Below are 22,369 nucleotides of genomic sequence, written 5' to 3'. Positions count from 1 at the left end.
CGCATGCGCACAAAGGATTTTCGGCGTTTTTTTCCGACCTGGAAGAGCGCCGCCGCACTGTGCGCCGTTAAGAGCGGGCAGCGGCAGCGAGCGGTGGGGGTCGCCGCGGGCCGGATTGGGAGGCCAATTGGGCCGCATCCAGCCCCCGGGCCGTAGTTTGGGGACCCCTGAGCTAAAGTGTACCTCAGGTTAAGAATGGTTTCAGGTTAAGAACTGACCTCTGGAATGAATTAAGTTCGTAACCAGAGGTACCAATATATATACATACACATACACACACACACACACACACACACACACACACACACATATATATATATATATATATATATATATATATATATATATATCGGAACACCTGCCTTGCCAGTAGTACAATGGTACCTCGGGTTAAGAACTTAATTCGTTCTGGAGGTCTGTTCTTAACCTGAAACTGTTCTTAACCTGAGACACCACGTTAGCTAATGGGGCCTCCCGCTGCTGCCACACGATTTCTGTTCTCATCCTGAAGCAAAGTTCTTAACCCGAGGTACTATTTCTGGGTTACTGGAGTCTGTAACCTGAGGTACCCATGTACATGTAAAAAGGATCTACGGCTTATTGTAGATCACAAGCTTATTATGAGTCAACAGTGTGTTGCACCAACAAAGGTGCCACTGGATTTATTAAAAAAGATTTTTTTCCTCTTTCATATTGTTATTTATTATGGCACCAACAAAGCTATTTTAGACTGCATCAACATAGAATCATGGAATGATGGAATCAGAGAGTTGGAAGGAACCCTGAGGGTCCTCTAGCCTTCTTTTCCCTTTTGACAGTAAGTTCGACAGAGGAACAAACTACCTCAAGTAGTGGTGGACTTTTCTTCATTGGAGGTTTTTAAGCAGGGTCCATTTAAATGCTACTATTCTACGATTCTCCTCATTGTCAGTTCTCCAATCCAATGATTTTTTTTATTTTGTTTCAACTACGTCAGACCAACACGGCTACCTACCTATAATCCAAATAACTTTATTGTACTAGTCATTGACCATGACAAACCTGAATCAAAAACAAAAACAACCAAAAGGGGTGTCGCACCACAAATAACAGTCTCTATAGATCTCTCTGCCTCCCTTACAGTTCACTGCTATATTGTCCAGGGCCTTCTTTCTAATCTTTTTGGCCGCCAAAGCAAAAAGGGCGACTTTATGAGTCACTGAAAAGTTTGCATCGCCAAGAAGTCATAGGACCTTCTCTGCCAGGGAGAGACATCTTTCCTGTATGGACGGTAAGGTGAGAAATCGCCTGCTGGGTCCAATGTATAGTGGGCAATATAGTAAATAGTGCAAGAAGTCTTCCACCTGCAGATGCCCACTGTCGTGATATTACAAGCATCTCTATACCTAGTCCCCGCAAAGCAAGCTGGGAGAATTGCAAAGCATTGTGGAACTCTGGTTCAGCTCAGAAAGCCCCAGCCATCCACCTTCCATGCGTAAGAGTGCAGCTGCTGTTCCCTTGGGTAGGGAAAACAGTCTCTTGAGAAATTGGTTTTGCACCATTTCTAACCTATTAATAGCACTCTCATCCTCGCCCCAGATTTCCACTCCATAAAGCTCTGGAGGGATCATGTCTTCCTGGGGCTTTGTTTGGTTTTAAGCCTTCAGTGAGATGTTTTATTTCATTTGGGGACACCTTTCACTTTTAAGTAAATTTGACTGGTTGGTGTTCATACCGGCCTTGAATGATCGCTAAAAAGCTTGCTGTAGTATTCAACCCATTTCCAGGCTGGGATTATGGTAAGGTAAAGGTAAAGGGACCCCTGACCATTAGGTCCAGTCGTGACCGACTCTGGGGTTGCGCGCTCATCTCGCATTATTGGCCGAGGGAGCCGGCGTATAATTTCCAGGTCATGTGGCCAGCATGACAAAGCCGCTTCTGGCAAACCAGAGCAGCACATGGAAACGCCGTTTACCTTCCCGCCGGAGCGGTCCCTATTTATCTACTTGCATTTTTGACGTGCTTTCGAACTGCTAGGTTGGCAGGAGCTGGGACCAAGCAACGGGAGCTCACCCCGTCACAGGGATTCGAACCGCCGACCTTCTGATCAGCAAGCCCTAGGGGATTATGGTATCATGTGTTAATTTCACATATTTCATTCATTCCCCTGGACACCAATTTACAAAATTTGTCCTCCCTTCAGTCAGCTGCTGCTTGAGCCAAGTCTTGCCACTGCTGTCTTCCGAAGCTTTTTTTTTTTTTTTTGCTTTTTAGCAGGTTCTTATATGCTATCCTGTCTTTATTGAGTGTCCCAAAAGTTAGAGCACCGGGGTTCTTTCAAAATAGTCTAATAGACCCAGCCAGCCTTTACCTTGCATTTCTACACTTGGTGACAAACCAGTGTCGCTGTTCTATAAGATAATTTTTAGGTTATTTGGTGCTAATCAAGCAGGGTTTGATTTCTGCTGTTATTTGTTGGTAAATCTCCACCGGGTTGGACGAGTTTCTTTCTAGGGATTTGTGTAGACACACCAGATATTCAGAAGCCAAGGTCTTTTAGATGTTGTCACTTAGTCTCAATGACCATTTCAGGTTTTTTGCACCCACAAGCTCTCTGGAAGTATCTGTTGGTTGGGGGGGGGGGTTGAGATTCTTACAGGGGGTAGATTGTAACTAATAATGGGAAATGGTTGCTTTCTGTTCTTTCGAGCACCTCAAAAGATTTCACTGAGTGGGCAATAGATGGTGACACTATGATGTAGTCGATCGCACTCCCCCCCTTTTATGTAACAATCTGATTTGTCCATTTAAAACATTGACAGGACTCCCATGCAGGATATAAATATCATGTTTCCTGCCTTGTGAGTTGATTTTATTGTCCATGGAATAGTGAGGAAAAGAGAAGATATCTTCCAAATCTATTCCCGCAGGGAATTAGATTCCATCTGTTTGATAACCAATGTGTTGTCATTCATCTGATTGGAAGTTAGCTTGGCCCTCTTAAGTTATTTCCACACTCCAAGCATAGTTATAGTTTCTTCCTTGAATGCACTTTTTGATGGGTGGTGAGAGCAGAACTCTGACTGAAGCTCTTTCCACATTGCAAGCACTGATATGGTTTCTCCCCTGTATGAATTCTTTGGTGGGAAGTGAGAGAAGAACTCTGACTGAAGCTCTTTCCACATTCCAAGCACTTATATGGTTTCTCCCCTGTATGAATTCTTTGGTGGGAAGTGAGATGGGCCCTCTGACTGAATCTCTTTCCACATTCCAAGCACTGATGGCGTTTCTCCCCTGTATGAAGTCTTTGATGGGCAGTGAGCTTGCCCCTCTCACTGAATCTCTTTCCACATTCCACACACTGATAGGGTTTCTCCCCTGTATGAGTTCTTTGATGGATAGTGAGCTTGCCCCTCTCACTGAAGCTCTTTCCACATTGCAAGCACTGATAGGGTTTTTCCCCTGTATGAATTCTTTGATGGCAGGAGAGACTTTTCTTACGAGTGAAGCTCTCTCCACATTCCACACACTGATATGGTTTCTCTTCTCCATGAATTACTCTGTGGGAAGTGAGACTTTCCTTCCAGGTGAAGCTCTTCCCACAGTCTAAGCACTGATGTGGTTTCTCCCCTGTATGAATTCTGTGGTGAGAAGTGAGGTAGGCCCTATGACTGTATCTCTTCCCACATTCCATGCACTGATACGGTTTCTCCCCTGTATGAGTTCTTTGATGGGAAGTGAATGTGTCCTTCCAGGCAAAGCTCTTCCCACATTCCAAGCACTGATATGGTTTCTCCCCTGTATGAATTCTTTGATGGGCCACAAGCTTGCCCCTCTGACTGAATCTCTTCCCACATTCCAAACACAAATATTTCTTCTCCGCTGTATGAATTATTTGATGGGAAGTGAGATGGCCTTTCTGACTGAATCTCTTTCCACATTCCAAGCACTGAAAAGGTTTCTCACCTGTGTGAATACTTTTATGGGAAATGAGAGCAGTACTCTTAAAGAAGCTCTCACCGCATTCCAAGCACCGATATGGTCTATGGCCTGTATGAATTCTTTGATGAGCCATGAGTTTGTCCCTTTGACTGAAGTTCTTCCCACATTCCACGCATGGATATGGTTTTTCGTCCGTATGAATTGCCTGGTGGGATTTGAGATGGGCCTTCTTGCGGAAGCTCTTTCCACATTCTAAGCACTGATATGGTTTCTCCCCTTTATGAATTCTTTGGTGTGAGATGAGACTGGAATTCTGACTGAAGCTCTTTCCACATTCTAAGCACTGATATGGTTTCTCCCCTGTATGAATTTTTTGATGAGAACTGAGACTGGAGCTCTGATTGAAGCGCTTTCCACATTCCAAGCACTGATATGGTTTCTCCCCTGTATGAATTCTTTGATGTGAGATGAGACTGGAGCTCTGGCTGAAGCTCTTTCCACATTCTAAGCACCGATATGGTTTTTCCCCTGTATGAATTCTTTGATGGTAAGTGAGAAGGGACCTGTGACTGAAGCTCTTCCCACATTCCAGGCACTGATGGGGTTTCATCCCAAAGGGATTTCTTTGATGGGAAGTGGAATGGGAGGTCTGATTAAAGTTCTCTCCACATTCCAAATATTGATAAGGGTTCTCCACTGTGCAGATTTTGTCATGGTTTCCCTTGTTCTTCATTTCCAATTTAACACCATCTGCAGTAAAGAGAGAAATGGATTAGGTCCCTGTAATTTCAGGAAGAAATGGGGTTCCTGTAGTAGCAAAGAAATGGGGACTACGTAGTACTACTGCTTTTCATGTAACTTCTAACAGATATATCTGCTGCAGTATTATATTTGGCTCTGATTGAAGAATCACAATAATACAAACACAACACGTAGGCTAATAGTTAGTAGCAATGTAAACATACCTTTTTGTTCCACATACAATACAATAGCACAGCAAAGGAACCCCACCCATAACTGGCCTCCCCTTCCGCTACACAACTACAAGTTAAACAATTTGATGACACAAGGGAAAAAACTGTTCCTGTGCCTAGGCGTTTTTGCGTATAGAGTCCTGTAGCGACGTCCAGATGGAAGTAAATCAAACAGATGATGACCAGGATGCAAAGGATCTGTGACAATTCGCTCTGTTCTCTTCCTAGTTCGGACAGCATAAAGTGTCTCTATTGAAGGCAAACTAGCACCAATTACCCTTTCTTGTCCATCTTGGAGGCTGTGCCATATCAGGCAGTTATAGAATTTCAGAGAACAGTTTCAATCATCTCTATATATATAAATGTAGGCATTGCGCATGCGGAGGTCACAGCCTTTCTCTGTAACTGCTGAACCGCATTGCAACAAATTTGGGCACAACGTACCTTGCCCATCAGGGAGGGATCTAGCATTAAAAAATTATCAAAAAAGCCACACCTTTCACACCTAAAACAATGATTAAAGAAAAATAAAGTGGTGCGCAAATTAAGCATCACCAGCCAGAAGCTCTGAAGACTCCAGCAGCTCCAAAGCTGCGCTGCCAGATGAAATCACAAAATTCCACAGCCACCAACTGAAAACAGTCCTTTTGCAGCAACAAGGCCCAGCTTTTTCAAAAGGCCGCAGCCTTTCACAGGGATGGGAGGGGAAACACATAGCCATGAGGGGCAAGGAAGAACCCTGAGTCAGCCAAAGCAGGGGGGGGTGGAACAGGGAAAATGAGTAGGTCGCAACATTGCCCAGTAGGCCACAGGCAAAAACAAACAGATTATGGGCCTTTCACAGGGTGGGGGAATCAGAGGGATGAGGCACAACAAAGGGAGGGGGGGAACACATAGTCATTGGGGGGGAGGTAGGACCCTGAATTAGCCAAAGCAGTGAGGGATGGGGACATTTTCAGGAACAGGCGTGGGTGGGGGAGTCTTATTTTTGAAACTTACAGTAGGGGAGTCAGGGTTGGGACAGGGCAGGTGAGGGGGCTCTAAAGGGAGACTGTGAAGGTCCATTTAACACAAAAAGGTCCACAGCAACGTGTGGCCAGGCCAGCTAGTAATTCTATAAAATTGGATCAACATTTCCTGGGGCAAGTTATTTTTCTTAGTTGACGCAAGACAACCTAACACAATATAACAGTGTGTTAGCGAGGACCGTCAAGTCGTGTGTTCAAAACAGATGTCTAAGGACAGTCTCACAGTAGTTTTTAAAAAGTTTCAACGGAAGACGTCTCAAAAGCCTCAAAAGGACAGTGTCTCCGGAATGATACTACTGTTTCGTAATAATCTTCATCAGCCGATATTTTTCAACAGAATATGTAAGTAAGATTCATGCTAACGTCTTCCATTGAAACTTTTGAAAAACTATTGTGAGGTTTAAAGCTCCCCTTCGCAAATCACTCGGCTGAGCCAGAAAGGTGTTTACAAGGCTTTATTTACATATGGACAAAGCAAGCCCAGTTCCCTTTCATGCTGCTTCTCCTTCGGAGTCAGAATCAGGAAGGTCTGCTTGTCTGCTCAGCCTCCAACATAACAGTCTCTGTGAGCCTCACAGGCCGCCTCTGACCTTTCCTCTTTAACCCTCTCCTTTCCTGGGCGGACGGCACTGGCTGAGTCTCTGTGTCAGTGCTTGAGGTAGCTGTGTGGTGCTGACCCTCTGTATCAGCATCAGAGACCCTCTGCACCTCGACTCCCCCCTGCCCTCTCCACCGATACTTCCTGCTCGCCCCCTCCTCCTTGTTCCCACTCAGACACTTCTCCTCCCTCCGACTCGAGCATTCTTGGGCACAACTATTGAGAGACTTTACTTTTGAAACTTTTGAGACGTCTTCTGTTGATACTTTTGAAAGACTATTGTGAGACTGTCCTTAGACATCTGTTTTGAACACACAGCTTGACGGTCCTCGCTACCACTCTGTTATATGGTATATATGAACTTTGATTGGCTTACTCCTATAATTTGAATCGTATCATTATTCTATTATATATTTTCTACTAATTATTAGCCTATGTGTTGTGTTTGTATTGTTGTGATTAGTTCTTATTGCAACACAGGGGTTTGTTTTTGGTCTGATTGAAGAATGCCAGCCTGAGAGATAAGTAGGAGTCAAGGTGGAGAGAGATCTTGAATTGCCTTTAGAGTTAGCTCCCAGACATAGACTTTTTTTAAAAAAAAATTAAATACTTTTCCACAACAATTTTTCGCATTTCAATCAATATAACCATACATTCATAATCATTGACTTCCCTTCCCCCCTTTCATGGTTCTGTTTATCTATTACAACTGCATATTCAAATTACTCCATACGTTTTGTTTTTCTTTTTACTCTCTGTATCTTCAGTACTTGAAACTGCTGAATTTACTTCAACCCTGCTAATGTTTTAACTTATTTAAGATAATTATTCTGATATTCTGTAAACATTTTCCACTCTTGCTTAAAGACTCCATCTTCCTGATCTCTTCTTCCATTAGTTAGATTTGCTAATTCCATATATTGCATCAATTTCACCTGCCACTCCTCCTACGTTGGTATTATTTCTGAGCATAAACCATTTGGGTTGCCATGGTTGCACAGACAAGTAGATACTTTTGACTCCCAGGCATCAACTTTGATCTACCCCTGATAATCTGGAAAGGAGGCATGCTGACGCTATGGAACACATGCATCAAAATTGGCAACAAGCCATTCAGAACTGTATAAAACCCCCTGACTTTAACGAAGGAACGAGATCGTTCACTGTACGATTCAGGGATTGTGTTGCTGTCTTGTGGGAACCGTCTGCCAGCCTGAAGCTTCAGTCATTTCCAGCAGCTGGAAGAAGTCGCACTGACAAGCCTCATTTAGTAAATCTCTCTCTCTCTTGAATATCCTTTTGCTTAAATGTTATTGTTGAAGCCTGTTTGCTAGATTCTAGGCTTCTTTTTCTTAACATTTCATATCAAGGTCTTCTGGCAGTTCCCTCACTGTGAGAATCAAAGTTACAGGGAATCCGGCAGAAGGCCTTCTTGGTAGTGGCACCATCCCTGTGGAATGCCCTGCCCTCCCTTCAGATGTCAAGGAGATTAAGAACTACATAACATTTAGAAGACATCTGAAGGCAGTCTTGTATCAGGAAGGTTTGAAAACTTGATATTTTACTATGCTTTTCTATATGCTGTAATCTGCCCAGAGTAGCTTGGGAAACCCAGCCAAATGGGGGGTGTCATGAACACCTCTGCCCAAGGTATAAAAGAGCTCCAGGGGAGTCGGGAAACAGCCAACAAGAGAGAGGCTCACATTCTTCCCAGATAGCTGCAAATGGTAGTTTTTCGATCCCCCCCTCGCTGTGAGAATGACAGGAATGCAGAGTGCGCTAGAGAGCAACTGACTCTCTCAAATGACACAGGCAATGTCAGAAGGCGGGAGGGAAAGCAGTTGGACACCGAAGGGGAGTTAATTCATCCAAGGAGCAGACATATGGGAAAGGTCTTAGATAGAAAACAAAGCCGGAAACAGAAAGGGCATAGGTTCCGGATATTCTGCCGTACCCGGAATCACTCCCCAGAAGGGTCATAAGTCAAGGACAGGCATCCGAGGCTGAGTGTTTGTACTGCAATAAATCTTCAAGCTAATTACGACTTGTGTGCTATGTTATCAAGACAGCAGCCTGGCTCCTGACAGGTGGAGTATAAAAAGAAGAAGAAGACCCACCTTTCTGGTATTTTAACTGTTTGGTGCGGCGTCTTTCTGGCATTTTAGCCCATTTTATACATGTGTGCTATGTTATTTTGTATACTATTGTACAGCAGATATTGTTTTGTAGTGAGTGTGGGGTGCAGATGTTATTTTGCTTGCCTCACTGGACCATACATCAGTTAAATAAAGCTTGCTTCTGACACCCAATAGCCTGCCTTCTCTCCATTCATTGAGACCCAAAGAACCACCGCTGGCCAAAAGAGTACCTGCTATTGAACAATGTTCATTAACGCTTCTGATAGAGGAAGAAGTGAAGGGAGTTACATGGGAAATCTTAATACAGGGTTCACAGACATCTTTATGGGAACCTGAGATTCGAAAAGCCTGGCTTTTTTATGGGGTGGATGTTATTTGACTCAATCATGAAATCTGCTCCATCTCTAATGTCAGTCGTCTCTTTGGTCAGTCAAAAACAGACAGAAGCAAAAACAAAAAACCTGACAGAGGCTTCTTCAACTTCCCTCAACACCCTGAAGCATATATTCGGAAATGTGTGAATAGTTCAGATCAGCCTGCTCCTTGATTTAAAAGAAACAGCTAGAGGAAGAATGTTCACAAACAGTCGATAGCCCTCCAATTCAAAGTGGGCTGTGGGTTAGAATCCCAGATGCTGCAGGTGGCGTTGCTGGGCTAGATCAAAACCTGGGAGATTCATCACATTGATATATATATGTATGGAATTTCAAAACAGATATTGTGATCCAACAGGGAGCCTTACTGAGAGAGTCTATGATCCCACGATTTTCCTCCATGACTTCCTTATGCAGAGCTCTCTGGTGAGGATCCAGCAATGCCCACTCCTCCTCCGTGAAATGCACAGCTACATCTTCAAAGCACACTGGACCCTAAAAGGAAAAGGAAATGTTCCTCCTCTTAGACAGCATGAATATTATCTTCTATTATCCTGCCTGTTAACTGCTGTGTTGCTTTCATGGGATAGTCTTGCCACATATTTTAAGTACAGATGCTCCTTTAGCATCTTAACGGAATTTTTTTATTGTGTCTTTTATTGTATGCATTGTCCTGTGTAGGGAGGGAACCCTCACAATGCCCTATGGCACTGGGGGCACAAGGAGGAGAGTGTGGGGAAAGCTTTGAGCTACAGATGGAACTGGCTAGATTAATCCTGGCTACAATTTTTTATGGTTTGTTAATTCCTTAGAAGCCTATTTCAGCATTCCACAATAAATAGACAAAAAAGAGCAACTATTCATAAATACTAGCGACATTCAGAAGGCTAGTTAAGGTGAGGTGTCTGTTCCTTATTCTCAGCACATAAAGCTTATTGAATAGCATTGTCAGTCTTTGTTAAAGGAAGTTTTGACAGAGACCAAGAGGAGAGATTTGTTCCGACTCCAGAGGAACCCCTCAGCCTCTTTCTTCACAAGGCTCCTTCCCAATACCTGATCTGGTTCCTCTCCACTCCCATGAAAAGATGGATGAGGAGGTCTTGCTGGCATCCTTCTGTCACCTGCAAGAGACAAAGGCAGACAGGAGTGTGTGATGCTTCTCTCAGAGGTGAAGCAGTGCATTTCTAACTGCAGATGGGCCTTAGAAGAAGTCTCCCCTGCTAAGTGCATTTTTGTGCATTTGTACCCATTTCATATTTTGTTGTGCAAAGATACATCTCATCTCCTCATCTCCTCTGGCCACAAGTGTCTTCCCCAAAAAGGTGAAACAACCCCATGGATTACTTTCCAAGTCCACAGAATGTGACCCAAATAAGAAGCAATTCCTTTTTCCTTACCCAGCGGCCTCTCTCTGGTGTCCAACGGAGTCCTCTCTGCCTCAGAGGAATCAGGACCTGTTTCTGCCAACAGATCCTTTCCCTGAAAGAGAAAAAAGGATTCAAAATAAATAATGAGAACTATTAAAAAAGGAATGGCAGGGGCAAAATCTTTAGGGATGTCCAATATAGCTCCTTGGATACCTTCCAAAAAAAGGATGAGATTTAGGGATCTTCTCCCTCCTGTTTGGATCCCCTTGGGAGTATCCAGAGGAAAGTCTCTCTCACCTGCTTTCTCTCCTCTGCCTGACTCAGGAGGAAACCTTCGGCCAGGGCCACTGCCTGGGAACTGGTCTCCGCTCCGCATTCCCTCACCCAGCTCTCCATCTCTGGGGGAAGGACAGCCAGGAACTGCTCCATGATTACCAGGTCCACCAATTGAGTTTTTGTGTGCCTCCCAGGCTTCAGCCACTGACAGTCAAGGTGGTGGAAGCGGCGGCAAGCCTCTCGGGGTCCACTGGCCTCCTGGTGGCAGAACCGCCTGAACTGTTGGCTCTGCACTTCTGAGTGAAAGGTGTCCTCCTCGCCCTGGATCCTCTGCACGGAGTTTTCCCAGAATCCGCCAGTGCTCTCATTGCCAGCTGAGTCTTGCTCATCCATCTGTGTTCTTAGGAAGCTCCCACGAGATCAGAAGGAACCCCCTGGTCCTCTGCCAAGTGCTGTCTGTCCTAATTAGAGATGGTGCCAATCCTGCAAAGCAAATACATTGTTCCGTTATTAGATTGGAACACAATCAGAAGGAGGAAAATGTTCCCTGGGCAAGTATAGATGAATCTTGCTAGGAAGCAGGATTGGACTTCACCACAGGCCAAACTCTGAGCTTTATATTAAGAGGTATAGAAATTAAACAATCCATCACTCCTCTCTTCAGAGGTCAAGTAGATAAAGAATTTCCCAACTTTTAAAAGACATCTGAAGGCACCCCTGGGGAGATTTTTAATGCTTCATGTTTTTATATATGCTGTAAGCTGCCCAGAGTGGCTGGGGAGGCCCAGCCAGATGGGTGTGGCATTAATAATAATAAAAATTAATAATATCCATCACTTCCCCCCCCCCGACCTAAAAACCCTTCCCGAAAGTGGCAAGCAGTGTGTGGGTCCAATTAAAAAAATACATTTGCAGACTTCCTGTGACGCCTCCGGGCTTTGCAGAGAGATGACGGGAGGATCCTCTGCTCCCTGACTTGGGGGTCCCCGCTGCATGAGCTGAGAAGACCCACCCCTGCACCTTCCCATCAGCCCTCGGACTCCCCACATCCCAGGAGGCACCACCTAGGCAGGGCCTGCAGAACAGAAGAGAGCAACAAAAGCCACCCCTCCCCTTGCAGAAGGGCACTTGAGAGGGAGGGGCTTTTTGCTCAGGAGCACATCTCAACCGCCTCTCTTTTCTCTCTCCTTCTCTAGAAACCCTTTTCCTTATCCACTTTTTTCAGGCCAGGCATAATTCTACCAGATTGAAATTCTGTCAAGGAGCCTCTCACTTGGTTTCTCTCTGGCTTTGCAGAGAGCAAGCGGGAGGACCCTCTGCTCCCTGACATGGGGCTCCCCCATTCATGAGATGAGCACACACCCCCACCCCCACCGTGTATCTTCCTCTGCAACCCGCTCTTTCTCCCAAATGCAAGGAGAGGAGACTCACCCGATCCCAGAAGAAAGACAGACCCCAGCCCCGCTCCTTTTGCAGAGGAGACAAAAGCCACGCCCCTTTGCAGGAAAGGATGAGCAGGGAGGGGCTTGGACTTTGGAGGAACTCCCTCCCCCCCCGCGCGCCTTTATTTCCGGCCCTCTCTAGGAATCCGACCCCCAGTTCATTTTAACCCTCGGCAAGCCGAACACAGGAGAAGACTACAGCATTAGTTTGTATCCTTCATTACCTCCCTGATCCTTGTTTCTAACCCAACCCCACCCCCACCCCAAAAAAAGAAGTTGCGAAGAGAGAAGGAAAAGACAACACACAGCCAGGTCCCCTATGCACTGCAAGATCAGAGCACTTTAAAGAGCCCTGGTTTCCTCCAATGAATCACAGAATCGTAGCGTTGGAAGGGGACCCCCGAGGGTCATCTAGTCCAGTGTTTCTCAACCAGTGTGCCTCCAGATGTTTTGGGACTACAACTCCCATCATCCCTAGCTAGCAAGACCAGTGGTCAGGAATGATGGGAGTTGTAGTCCCAAAACATCTGGAGGCACACTGGTTGAGAAACAATGGTCTAGTCCAGGGGTGTCAAACTCAAATTCATCGGGGGCCGCATCAGCAGTTTGGTCACCCTCAAAGGGCCGGTTGTATCTGTAGGACTGTGTCCACTCTTTATTATCATAAATTATTGTCACTGCATTCAATTATTACTGTTTTTTGTAATAATGTAAGTAATAACTAACATAGTCAGAATAATGGCAAGTAGATATTCAAATGTACAATTATTGTACAATTTATTGAAAAATGATTTTTGGTAACTGCACTGGGTGGTGGAGGCTCGCTAGGGTTTCATGCAGGAACTTTGCAGAGCTACTGGTACCTGGAGATGCTGGGGTCCTTCTGCATGCAGGACAGATGTTCTGCCAGTGAGCCACCACCCTTCACCAAAGGGACTGGCTGAGGTTGACTCACTGGAGCTGTTCTCCTGGTTCCAGGGTTTAAGGGCCAGAAGTATAAGGCAGCATCCTATGTTTCTGAGGAGAGGGAGAGGGAGGGGAGGGGAGGGAGGGAGGAAGGAAGGAAGAAAAGAGGGAGTGGGAGGGAGAGAGGAAGGAAGGAAGGAAAGAGGGGAGAGAAAGAAGAGTAGAAAAGAAGGAAGGGAATAAAGAAGGAAAGAAAAAGAAAGAGGGAGAGAAGACAGAGATAAAGAAGGAAGGAAGGAGAGGGAAAGAAAGAATAAGAATGAGGGAGAGGAAGAAAGATGGGAAGGACGGAAGGAAGGAAGGAAGGAAGGAAGGAAGGAAGGAAGGAAAGAGGGAGCAGGAGGGAGAGAGGAAGGAAAGAGGGGAGAGAATGAAGAGTAGAAAAGAAGGAAGGGAATAAAGAAGGAAAGAAAAAGAAAGAGGGAGAGAAGACAGAGATAAAGAAGGAAGGAATGAGAGGGAAAGAAAGAATAAGAACGAGAGAGAGGAAGAAAGAAAGGGAAGGGGGGGGGTCGCCGCCTTGATTCAGCGCCAGAAAAGAGCGTGAAGGGACCCAGGGGGGAAAAGCATTTCCCGTGCAGCGTGAGGGAGCGGGTGTCCGTTTTAGGAGACGTGCGTAAAGCCTCAGAGTTGCACATTCGTGAGGCTGAGCCGCTGCTGAGCTCACGTTCATGAGGCTGAGCCGCGGCAGGAGGAGGAGGAGGCGGCGGCAAGAGGAGAAGGAGGAGGCGGCTTGCCGGGTCGGTGTCCATCAGCGCCGTATGGAGAGTCCCGAGCCTCTGGCAGTGCTCTGTAGCACTTTGAATCCTCCTCCTCCTCCACGCGGCGCTGCTGGGTGCTTTGTCTGTGCTTCAGCAGCAGCAGCAGCAGCCGTTTCCAGGCGCCGAGTCATGGCAGCAGGAGGAGGATTCAAAGTGCTACAGAGCACTGCTGCGTCGCAGAGGCTCGGGACTCTCCGTGCGGCGCTGCTGGGCGCTGACCCAGCAAGCTGCCTCCTCCTTCTCCTGCTGTGGCTTGGGGTGCTGCACGCAGCGCTGCTCCGGCCGCCTTTCTACCCCCCCAGGCCCCAGCTGTTTGTCAGCGCTTTGTTGGCGCGGCGCTTCAGCAGCAAGGTCCCACTGCTGGGTCCCGCTGGCTGGGATGCTCGGCGGGCCACATGACGAGGTCTGGCGGGCCGGATTTGGCCCCCGGGCCTTGTGTTTGACACCCGTGGTCTAGTCCAACCCCCCGCAATGCAGCAGGAATCTGAGCTCAAGCAGCCGGACTTCAATTGAAAGCCAGCTTGACTTTACAGTTGACCGGGGGGGGGGCTTCTCCTGCCCCCTTTCCCTTTGTTTCGCTTCCTACCTTTATTTCCCCAAGTTTTCACCTGCGGGGAAGGTCGGTTGCACAGGAACAAAGGGATAAATTGCACAGGAGAAAGGGGGGGCTCTTTTATGGGGCGAGCCCCTGCCTGGACTCCCCGGGAGGCGCCTGCAGTTTGCGCCTGCGCTTTCGGTGAGCGCCGAATCCCGCTTCGCGCATGCGCTCTGGGGGTGGGTTCTCTTGGCTAACAGGAACAGAATATTGGGGGGGGGGGAGTAAATCCCGCCCCACATAAATGGATGCAGGCAGATTATTTGAACGGCAATGCCCGTCAAGTGGGGGCTTGCTCGGCCCCCTCAAATATTTCATGGGGGGCGCTGAAGCCCCCTTGGCTCCTAGGAGTGGGGAGGGGGCTCAGGACCCTCAGAGGCACCCAAGACTAGGACTGCCATCTTTCTAAAAGTGCACATATTCGTTTCATCCATTCCACCTCCTGACTGAAACTTCTTCCCTCAGATGTTTTCCCCCTCAGTTTGGTCCCCCCCCCCGCAAGGAATATCAGATCAAGTCAATGGATGGTGCAGAAATGGCACAAAACGGGAAGAATAAGGAATCAAGAAGAGAAATAATTTTCCATAAAGAACGGGGGGGGGGATTTGTGGATGACCTCCTTAAAAATTATTGCAAACAACTAAATACTTTAGCAGGATTAATCTAAAATCAAAGCAAGGTTACAAGAAAATTAAGTAAAAGGTATAAAGTGGGAGGTGCAGTTTCGGAAGCGATTTTATAAGAAACCACGGAAGGGTGGAGGGAGGTCAAAATGTGTGGTTAGTGTTAAACTGAAAATAATAAACAAAGAAAATTTATTTTTTTAAAAAGAAAAACCAGAAGTCTTTCCCTCAGTTTGTGCTTCTGTCGGACTCTTTCCTCTGGCTTCAGGAGTCCTAGGTGGGGGCGCCTTCCCCTCACATCCGTTTTCCCCTCACAAAATATAGAAATTACTGTAGTAATTTATTCTCCTTGTGGGTTTTATTTGGGATAATGGCAATACCCTCCATTAAGGATGTAGTAGCAGATCCCACCACTAACCTCGTCCCACTCGCTGCCCCCAGAAATAGAGCACAGTCCCCCGGCGGACATTATGCCGCTTCAAGGAATGTCTGCCATTTGCCACAGGCCATTTTGGGGGGGGGGGTCTTGTGTGAGGGAAGCTTCCACCCAACGAGAAAAGTTTTGTTTTCAAAAAGAAGTTTGTGAAACAAAGTTGGGTCAGGAGATACGTTCTTTTGGGTAGAAGTTAGCTTATTCAACTAAATATAAGATTATCACAGGCTTAAACACAGTAGTAGCATATGCACAGCTTTTTCTTAAACTCCACTTGCTAAAATGAGCTGTTACACTTCAGGTAAAGAGATGGTTTCTCAGCTCGGTTTCTGCTCCTTCTCTCTCTCTGTCTCTCCTTCCCTTAGTTATAATACCAAAAAAGAGGCAACACGTTGCCCAATTCCTCTTTTTACGGTATTTTGACTCAAGTCTGCAACACGGGTTGTTTCATTAACCTTTCCTTAGTTCTGGCAGGTGGAGCAGTCCAATAATCCTTTGGACCCAGCCCAGGTTCCTTCCCAGCCTTTGGCTCCCTTTTTCCTCTGTCTCCTGAGGTGTTTTATTTTAGGGACTGGATCCCCTCCCTCTCCCCACAGACTCAGCCCCCCACTTCCCCTCCTGCCCCGAATGAATCCAGCTTCCAGCCCCTCTTACTCTCTCTCTCAGCTCCCTGCCAGGCTCCTTCTTCTTCCCCCCAGACCAGAGTCACTTCTCCCTCAGACAAAGCCTCTCCTCCTCCTCCTCCCTTTCTCCCATCTCAAAACTCCCTCAGAAAAGGCTCCTCGCATTTTCCCTCCAAAAGGGCTGGCTCCGCCCCCGTCTCTGGCTAGGTAGCCAATCAGAGAGAGGCTCTGGCCCCCTGGTGGTGTTTCTGAGGGACTGCAGCACCAGACTCTGCCCGGGCTCAGCTGTCCATCACAGCAGGGCTTTCTGTTCAGTCTCTAAAGATCCTCCGGACACCTGAGCGGCTGCATGTCTTCACTATAGCCTCATGTCTGCATTACACTTGGAACAAACGACTCGCTCCTCCACCCCCGTTCTGACTTCCTTCCTGGATTGCAAACACTGAAAGACCAGAGCAACCAGGCTGGTGCATTGCACATAAACCCCTCCAGTTGCCTGCACATTTTGTATGGTCACTTTCCTTCTAGGAGGGCTGGAGGCTTCCTTCTCCTTTCCTGAAAGCAAGCTCAGAGTCCAGCACTGGTTCCTAGCTAGACTTATCCATGCTTGCTCAGTGAACCTTTCTCTTCTCTTCTCTTCTCCTGACAGCGGGTCAGTTTTATAACAGAACAATATATTTGCAATGTAGAATTTGCTAGCACCTCTAATTCAGACACACAGAACTTGGAAGAGGACCAAGGGGTTCCTTCGGATCTCTTGGAGGCTTCCTGTGAGCACAGATGGATGAGCAAGACTCATCTGGCCCTGAAGCAGGAAGAGGTCAGGCCATTCAAATTGGGTTCCTTTCCCAATTGAGCTTATTGTTCCCCTGCCAGGCCAGGATTCCCCAAGGTGAATTGTGTGGGGTCTGTATAACCCATGTCTATCTACAGAAACTTTCCCCACTCTGAGATGGTGTCTGAGTTGTGTGTTTTTTTAATCCTATGTTTTTGTTTTGTGTGTATATGTCGATGCATTATAGGAGCAGCATTTCCTTACAGAGATTTAACAGACAGTTAAAATGGTGAATGTATGTATGTTTGATTCTGATCTGTCTCTCCATACATGCATGTGCATGCTTGATGACCTTTGCATCGAAACTGGCAAATTCCTACCTCGAGTCTCCCATCAAACCCATCCATTGCAGTGTACTGATGGCCTGAAAAAACCAAGGGAAGTGGTGAGGGTTGGCAGCCATTCCTAGAATCCTAGAATCCTAGAGTTGGAAGAGACCACAAGGGCCATCCAGTCCAACCCCCTGCCAAGCAGGAAACACCATCAAAGCATTCCTGACATATGCCTGTCAAGCCTCTGCTTAAAGACCTCCAATGAAGGAGACTCCACCACACTTCTTGGCAGCAAATTCCACTGTCGAACAGCTCTTACTCTTCCTACCATCTCAGGGGCTGATACATGGAAGATGGAGCAAGCAAGCTCCAGAGGGCAGGACCAAAGCCAACAGAATCAAATGACCAGAAAGGAGATTCCAGCTAAACATCAGGAAGAACTTTCTAATGGTAAGAGCAGTGGAACGGTCTCCCTCAGAAGGTGGTGGCTTCTCCTTCCTTGGAGATTTTTAAGCAGAGGTTGGGTGGCCATTTGTCACGGATACTTTAGCTGAGATCCCTGCATGGCATGGGGCTGGTCTAGTTGATCCTTGGGGTCCCTTCCAACTCTACAATCCTATGACTCTATTATTCTTGGGGTCTAGCCCTCCCAGAGATATACGTAGTTTGAATATTCCACACACTCCCCCCCATTTTTCTGGGAAAACCCCCAAAAAACCTGGTTTCCCCCCATTTTTTCTCCAGATTTTCCGATCTCTAAGCCCTCCCCAAGTCTTCATTACAGTGGAACCTCGGTTTATGAACACCTCGGTTTATGAATTTTCGGTTTATGAACGCTGCGTACCCATCTGGAACGGATTAATTCATTTTCCATTACTTTCAATGGGAAAGTTTGAACAGACCTCCGGAACCAATTACACCCATGCTTCAGTTTATGAACGCTTCAGTTTAAGTACTCCGCGGATCCGTCTGGAACGGATTAATCCACTTTCCATTACTTTCAATGGGAAAGTTTGCTTCAGTTTATGAACGCTTACTCCACGGACCGTCTGGAACGGATTAATTCACTTTCCATTACTTTCAATGGGAAGGTTCGCTCCAGTTTATGAACGCTTCAGTTTATGAACAGACTTCCGGAACCAATTGTGTTCATAAACCGAGGTACCACTGTACAGTGGTTGCATGCGGCAGGCATGCCAACACTGAACTGAGCCCACACCGGATGCCCTTCTGGCAGTTCTCATTTAATGAAAATGTGCATACCGTGAATCTGTCGAAAAATTAACAAACGTTTTGTAAAAAAAAAATATTGTGGAAACGCTTCATAAATATCACAAGTTTGTTTCAGGAAAGAAGCCAAAGAGGAGGAAGTCAGCTGGAAAAGGCTACAGAGACGTTGCTCTTCCTCTTCTGGGGTTGCTCCGGTCTGCCATGCAGGCAGTTTCCACCGCCGTCCCTGCCAGGTAGGCTGCTCAGAGTCCTTTGTCCACAAAGAGCAACCTGGCGAGTGCTGGCGGCCAGGAGGGGCCACCTGGGAGAGGCGTCCCCTCTGCGCCTCGGCCTCACTGCTCCAGCATCTGCTCGCAGGTCCGGGAGACTTCTCCCAACTTGACTCGGGCGTAGTCAATCCTCTTGAGGGCCATCTGGCAGTCCTTGCGGGCCGAGTAGCTGGAGCCTTCGTGGGGCTGCCCTGTGGCCACCTGGAGGAGGAGAGGAAAGCAGGCCAGGTGAGAGGGCAGCCGGTGGCTCAGAGGAAGGACCTGCCCCCAAAAGGCGCCCTTCTCCATGGTCTCCTGAGACAGAAGGATGCCAGCAACTCAGCTGTGAAGTTCACTGGGTGGCCCTGGGTCCATCCCTGTCCCTCTCAGCCTAGCCTACCTTGCAGGGTTGGTGTGGGGTTAAATGAGAACTAGGACCTGGGAGAAGCCAGGCTTTGAATTCCCCACCCGGCCACGATTAAACACACTGGATGCGACATGGGGGGGGGGGCTGTCCCTGCCTCTTTCAGCCTCTCCTACCTTATAAGGTTTAAATGCAGAGCAGGGAAAGCATGTAAGCCGCTTGAACTCCTTGGAGGAAAAGGTGGAATAACAATGCAACAAGGAAACAACATTGATATAATGTTCTGCTTGGTCCCCTGCAACCTGTTTCCCTCCCCTTCCCTCAAACTGTGCACAATGTCTCCTTTTCAAAGAATTGTAGAGCTAGAAGGAATCTCGAGGGCCATCTAGTCCAACCCCCGGCAATGCAGGAATCTCAACATGCCGTCCCCCATCCCATCTGAAACCACACTGGGCCTGGCTTAGCTTTGCAAGTCAGTTTATGATCATCAAAAGAGTCTTGCAGCAGCAGCAGCAGCCACTGCCACTGGAGGAGAGCAAGGGGGGGGGCCTTCTAGCCCAGCCTCAAGTTCTTAGACTGGCCCACAAGGTGGGAAATCCGGGGGCAGGATCCGAGCCCAAATAATAATAATAATAATTTATTATTTATACCCCGCCCATCTGGCCGGGTTCCCCCAGCCACTCTGGGCGGCTTCCAACAAAACAGAAATTCTAAAATACAGAAATCCATCAAACATTAAAATACAGAAATCCATCACACATTAAAAGCTTCCCTAAACAGGGCTGCCTTGAGATGCCTTCTAAAGGTCTGGTAATTGTTGTTCTCTTTGACCTCTAGCAGCCATGTTCCCTCCTGCGGTGAGTTTTCAGCCACTGGTACCCAGAAGCACCACTGTTGCCTCTGGTTGTGGAAGCAGAGCGTGGCTAGCAGCCACAGACAGCCTTTATCACCCCCCATGAATTGGCTTCCTCACCTTTTAGAGCCACCCCACTTGGTGGCCACGGGCCAAGGAGCCCCAAGCAAGTCCTGAGCGTGACAGCACTCCCCCTTTGTGCTCTGCAGAAACTCTGAGCAGCAGCGCATGGAAGAGCATCCATGGACAGGTGGACATGATAGGACAGGTGGACATGATTGCACTTTCCAGAAAGAACTGGAGACTTTTCTCCAGCTGGAGCGTCAATTTCAACATATCACCTCCTTTTCCTATTATTACTGTGGCTTCTGGGGTGTCGGCTGGGGCTTGGCTCATGGACAGGAGCCACCCACCAGCGCCTTTCCTGTGCCAGCCCCGCCCACCTACCTGCGTGAGGTAGCGGATCTGGGCAGAGAGCTCCGACTCCACTTTCTGGACGGAGCCCATGAACTGGGATGTCTGACGCTCCAGCAGGCTCCAGTTGGGCTTCTCCTTCGACAGCTCCAGGATCACGGTGCCTGCGGGGGGGGGAGAGGGGTCGTGATGTCAGTGGGCGGGGCAAACAGTTTGCACTCTCAGACACAGGTGGATTTCCACCCAGCTCCACCCATGTGACCGCCTAGCCCCACCTGCTCCCTAGGGTCCCGCCCACTGCACGACACCGCCCCTGTAGCCCCGCCCACACTGGCTGGGAGATGGAAGCTGAAGCCCCGCCCCAGATGCATCTAAGCCCCGCCCAGACGTCTCCTCCCTCAGAGCACAGCTCAAGGCCCCTCCCCTCCTGTAAGTCCCACCTGCCCATCTCAAGAGAAGGCGAGAGCCAATCAGAGGTCCCGCCCCTCTTCGAGCCCCGCCCCTCGCGCACGTCGTTTCCCCTGGCCCCGCCCACCCGCGCTCTGCATCGCCGCGCCGATCTCTCGCTCAAGCTCCTCCAGCAGCCGCAGCCGCTCGTTGGCCAAGCCCAGCCCGTACGCGCTCGAGCCCGACACGGACGCCGACGCAGATGAGGAGCCCGCCGCCATTTCGGTCCTTCCCGGCTCCCGTCCGCGAGCTACTGGTCTGAGCCCCGCCCTCTCCTCCGCCGGAACGCGTGCGCGTGCGCCTCGCTGAGTGCCCTGCGCTCTATTAGCGGCACGTGACCCGGGGTGGCTTCCGCCGGGAGGCGTGCGCATGCGCCTCTATGAGGCGGGGTGCATTTAAATAAATTCCTTTAGAACTCCATCTCCCGTCATCCATTTCGTTCGGCGGTGCACACGTGACCCGGAAAGCGGGCGGGGCCATGCCTGGCGCTGGCTGGCGGCAGCATGTGCGTGCGGAGCTGCAGCGGCGGGAGCGGCGCGCGCGGGGCCTGCGGGTGCTGCTGGAGCGACGTGAGCCCCTGCGCGCGTGCAGAGCCCCCTCGCCCCGTCCGCGGAGTCGGGGGGGGGGGAGCGGGAGAGAGTCGAGGGAACTCCCCGCCACAAGGCGCCCGAAAGCCAGCCGGGGAGCCTCCCGGCTCAGCGCAGCCCACCCCGCCCGGAATGGCTTCGTTGGGGCTTCTTCCTTGCGGGGGAGGGGTCGCCCTGGGGCCACATTCCCCTCCAGGGGCCACCTGCTAGCAGAACCCTCTCCTCCATTCATCCTTCTCCAGCCGCCACTCCCGCCATTCAGCTTCCTTGGTTGCCCTCCTCCTGTGTCCAAAGGGGGAGAAAAACTCTCCTCTCTCCACTTTCTCTGTGACATTAATCATTTTACAAACTTCCTTTATGCTGCCTCTTCATCAACTTTACTCTTGACTAAAAGCCCCAAAGGCTGCTACCTTCCCTCAAAGGGGAGTTGCTTCATCCCCTTGATCATAATAGTGATTTTGGTGGCCCTTTTCTGAACCTTCTCCAACTTGGCAATATCCTTTTTCAGGTGAGACAACCAGAACCACACAGAGATACAGTCACATCATTGATTTGCAGAACCTCATTAATTATACCAGCATGTTTTTTGTTTGCAATTCCTTTCCCAAGGATCCTTGGTGTGGGGATTGGCCTTTTTTGCCGCTGCCACACCCTGGGCCCGCATCTTTTGGAGCTTGAGGATAGTTTCTGGTTAGACAAAAATGCTGAGAGGCTATAAAGCAGGAGCAGAGAGGCGTGTAGCCTAGCAAGAGTTTCGAGGGCCAGGCAGAAAGGACTGGAGGGCCGCTTCGCTGCCATAAAGTAGGAATAAGATCTTTGAGCTCATCTTCCTGCCGCTCTGCCTGGTGCAGAATCCTGCAACTGCTACAGCAGCCCTCGCCTCCCTGGTGCCTTCCAGAGGTTGCTGGACTACAACTCCCAGTAGCCCCCAAGTGGGTGAAGGCTGAACCACAGCACCCATTGGCTTGCGTGTTTCCTTAGCTGTGATTCCTGCACCGCA

At 48.5% G+C, this 22,369-nt stretch overlaps 3 protein-coding genes across 3 annotated transcripts in view; 1 reads left to right on the top strand and 2 right to left on the bottom strand.

Moving 5' to 3' along the window:
• Positions 1 to 651: 651 nt before the first annotated feature.
• LOC118095783 (uncharacterized) lies at positions 652 to 12,227 on the bottom strand. Its single transcript, XM_088656038.1, is given in 7 exon segments — positions 652 to 3,023; positions 3,026 to 4,671; positions 9,402 to 9,528; positions 10,087 to 10,154; positions 10,431 to 10,515; positions 10,689 to 11,159; positions 12,108 to 12,227. Coding segments are annotated over 6 exon segments (2,346 nt in total). The 5' UTR covers positions 11,070 to 11,159; positions 12,108 to 12,227; the 3' UTR covers positions 652 to 2,984.
• Positions 12,228 to 18,449: 6,222 nt separating this feature from the next.
• MED11 (mediator complex subunit 11) lies at positions 18,450 to 21,027 on the bottom strand. The gene is made up of 3 exons (XM_035135362.3): positions 20,871 to 21,027; positions 20,369 to 20,499; positions 18,450 to 18,926 (listed from the first exon to the last, which is right to left on the bottom strand). Exons 1-3 carry the CDS (start codon positions 21,001 to 21,003, stop codon positions 18,789 to 18,791), a joined length of 402 nt encoding a protein of 133 aa, XP_034991253.1. The 5' UTR covers positions 21,004 to 21,027; the 3' UTR covers positions 18,450 to 18,788.
• Positions 18,658 to 22,369, top strand: part of LOC118094737 (uncharacterized) — an 11,195-nt gene continuing 7,483 nt past the window's right edge. Inside the window, exons 1-3 of the mRNA XM_088654888.1 lie at positions 18,658 to 18,689; positions 20,131 to 20,495; positions 20,790 to 21,038. Of these exons, the coding sequence (XP_088511014.1) occupies positions 18,658 to 18,689; positions 20,131 to 20,495; positions 20,790 to 21,038 (646 nt within the window). The remainder of the gene's footprint in view (positions 18,690 to 20,130; positions 20,496 to 20,789; positions 21,039 to 22,369) is intronic.

The sequence above is a fragment of the Zootoca vivipara genome, chromosome 12 (assembly GCF_965207765.1).
Source record: "Zootoca vivipara chromosome 12, rZooViv2.hap1.1, whole genome shotgun sequence".
Classification (NCBI taxonomy): Eukaryota; Metazoa; Chordata; class Lepidosauria; order Squamata; family Lacertidae; genus Zootoca; species Zootoca vivipara.
Note: the sequence above shows the minus strand (reverse complement) of the source record. Positions and strands in the feature narration are given on the sequence as shown.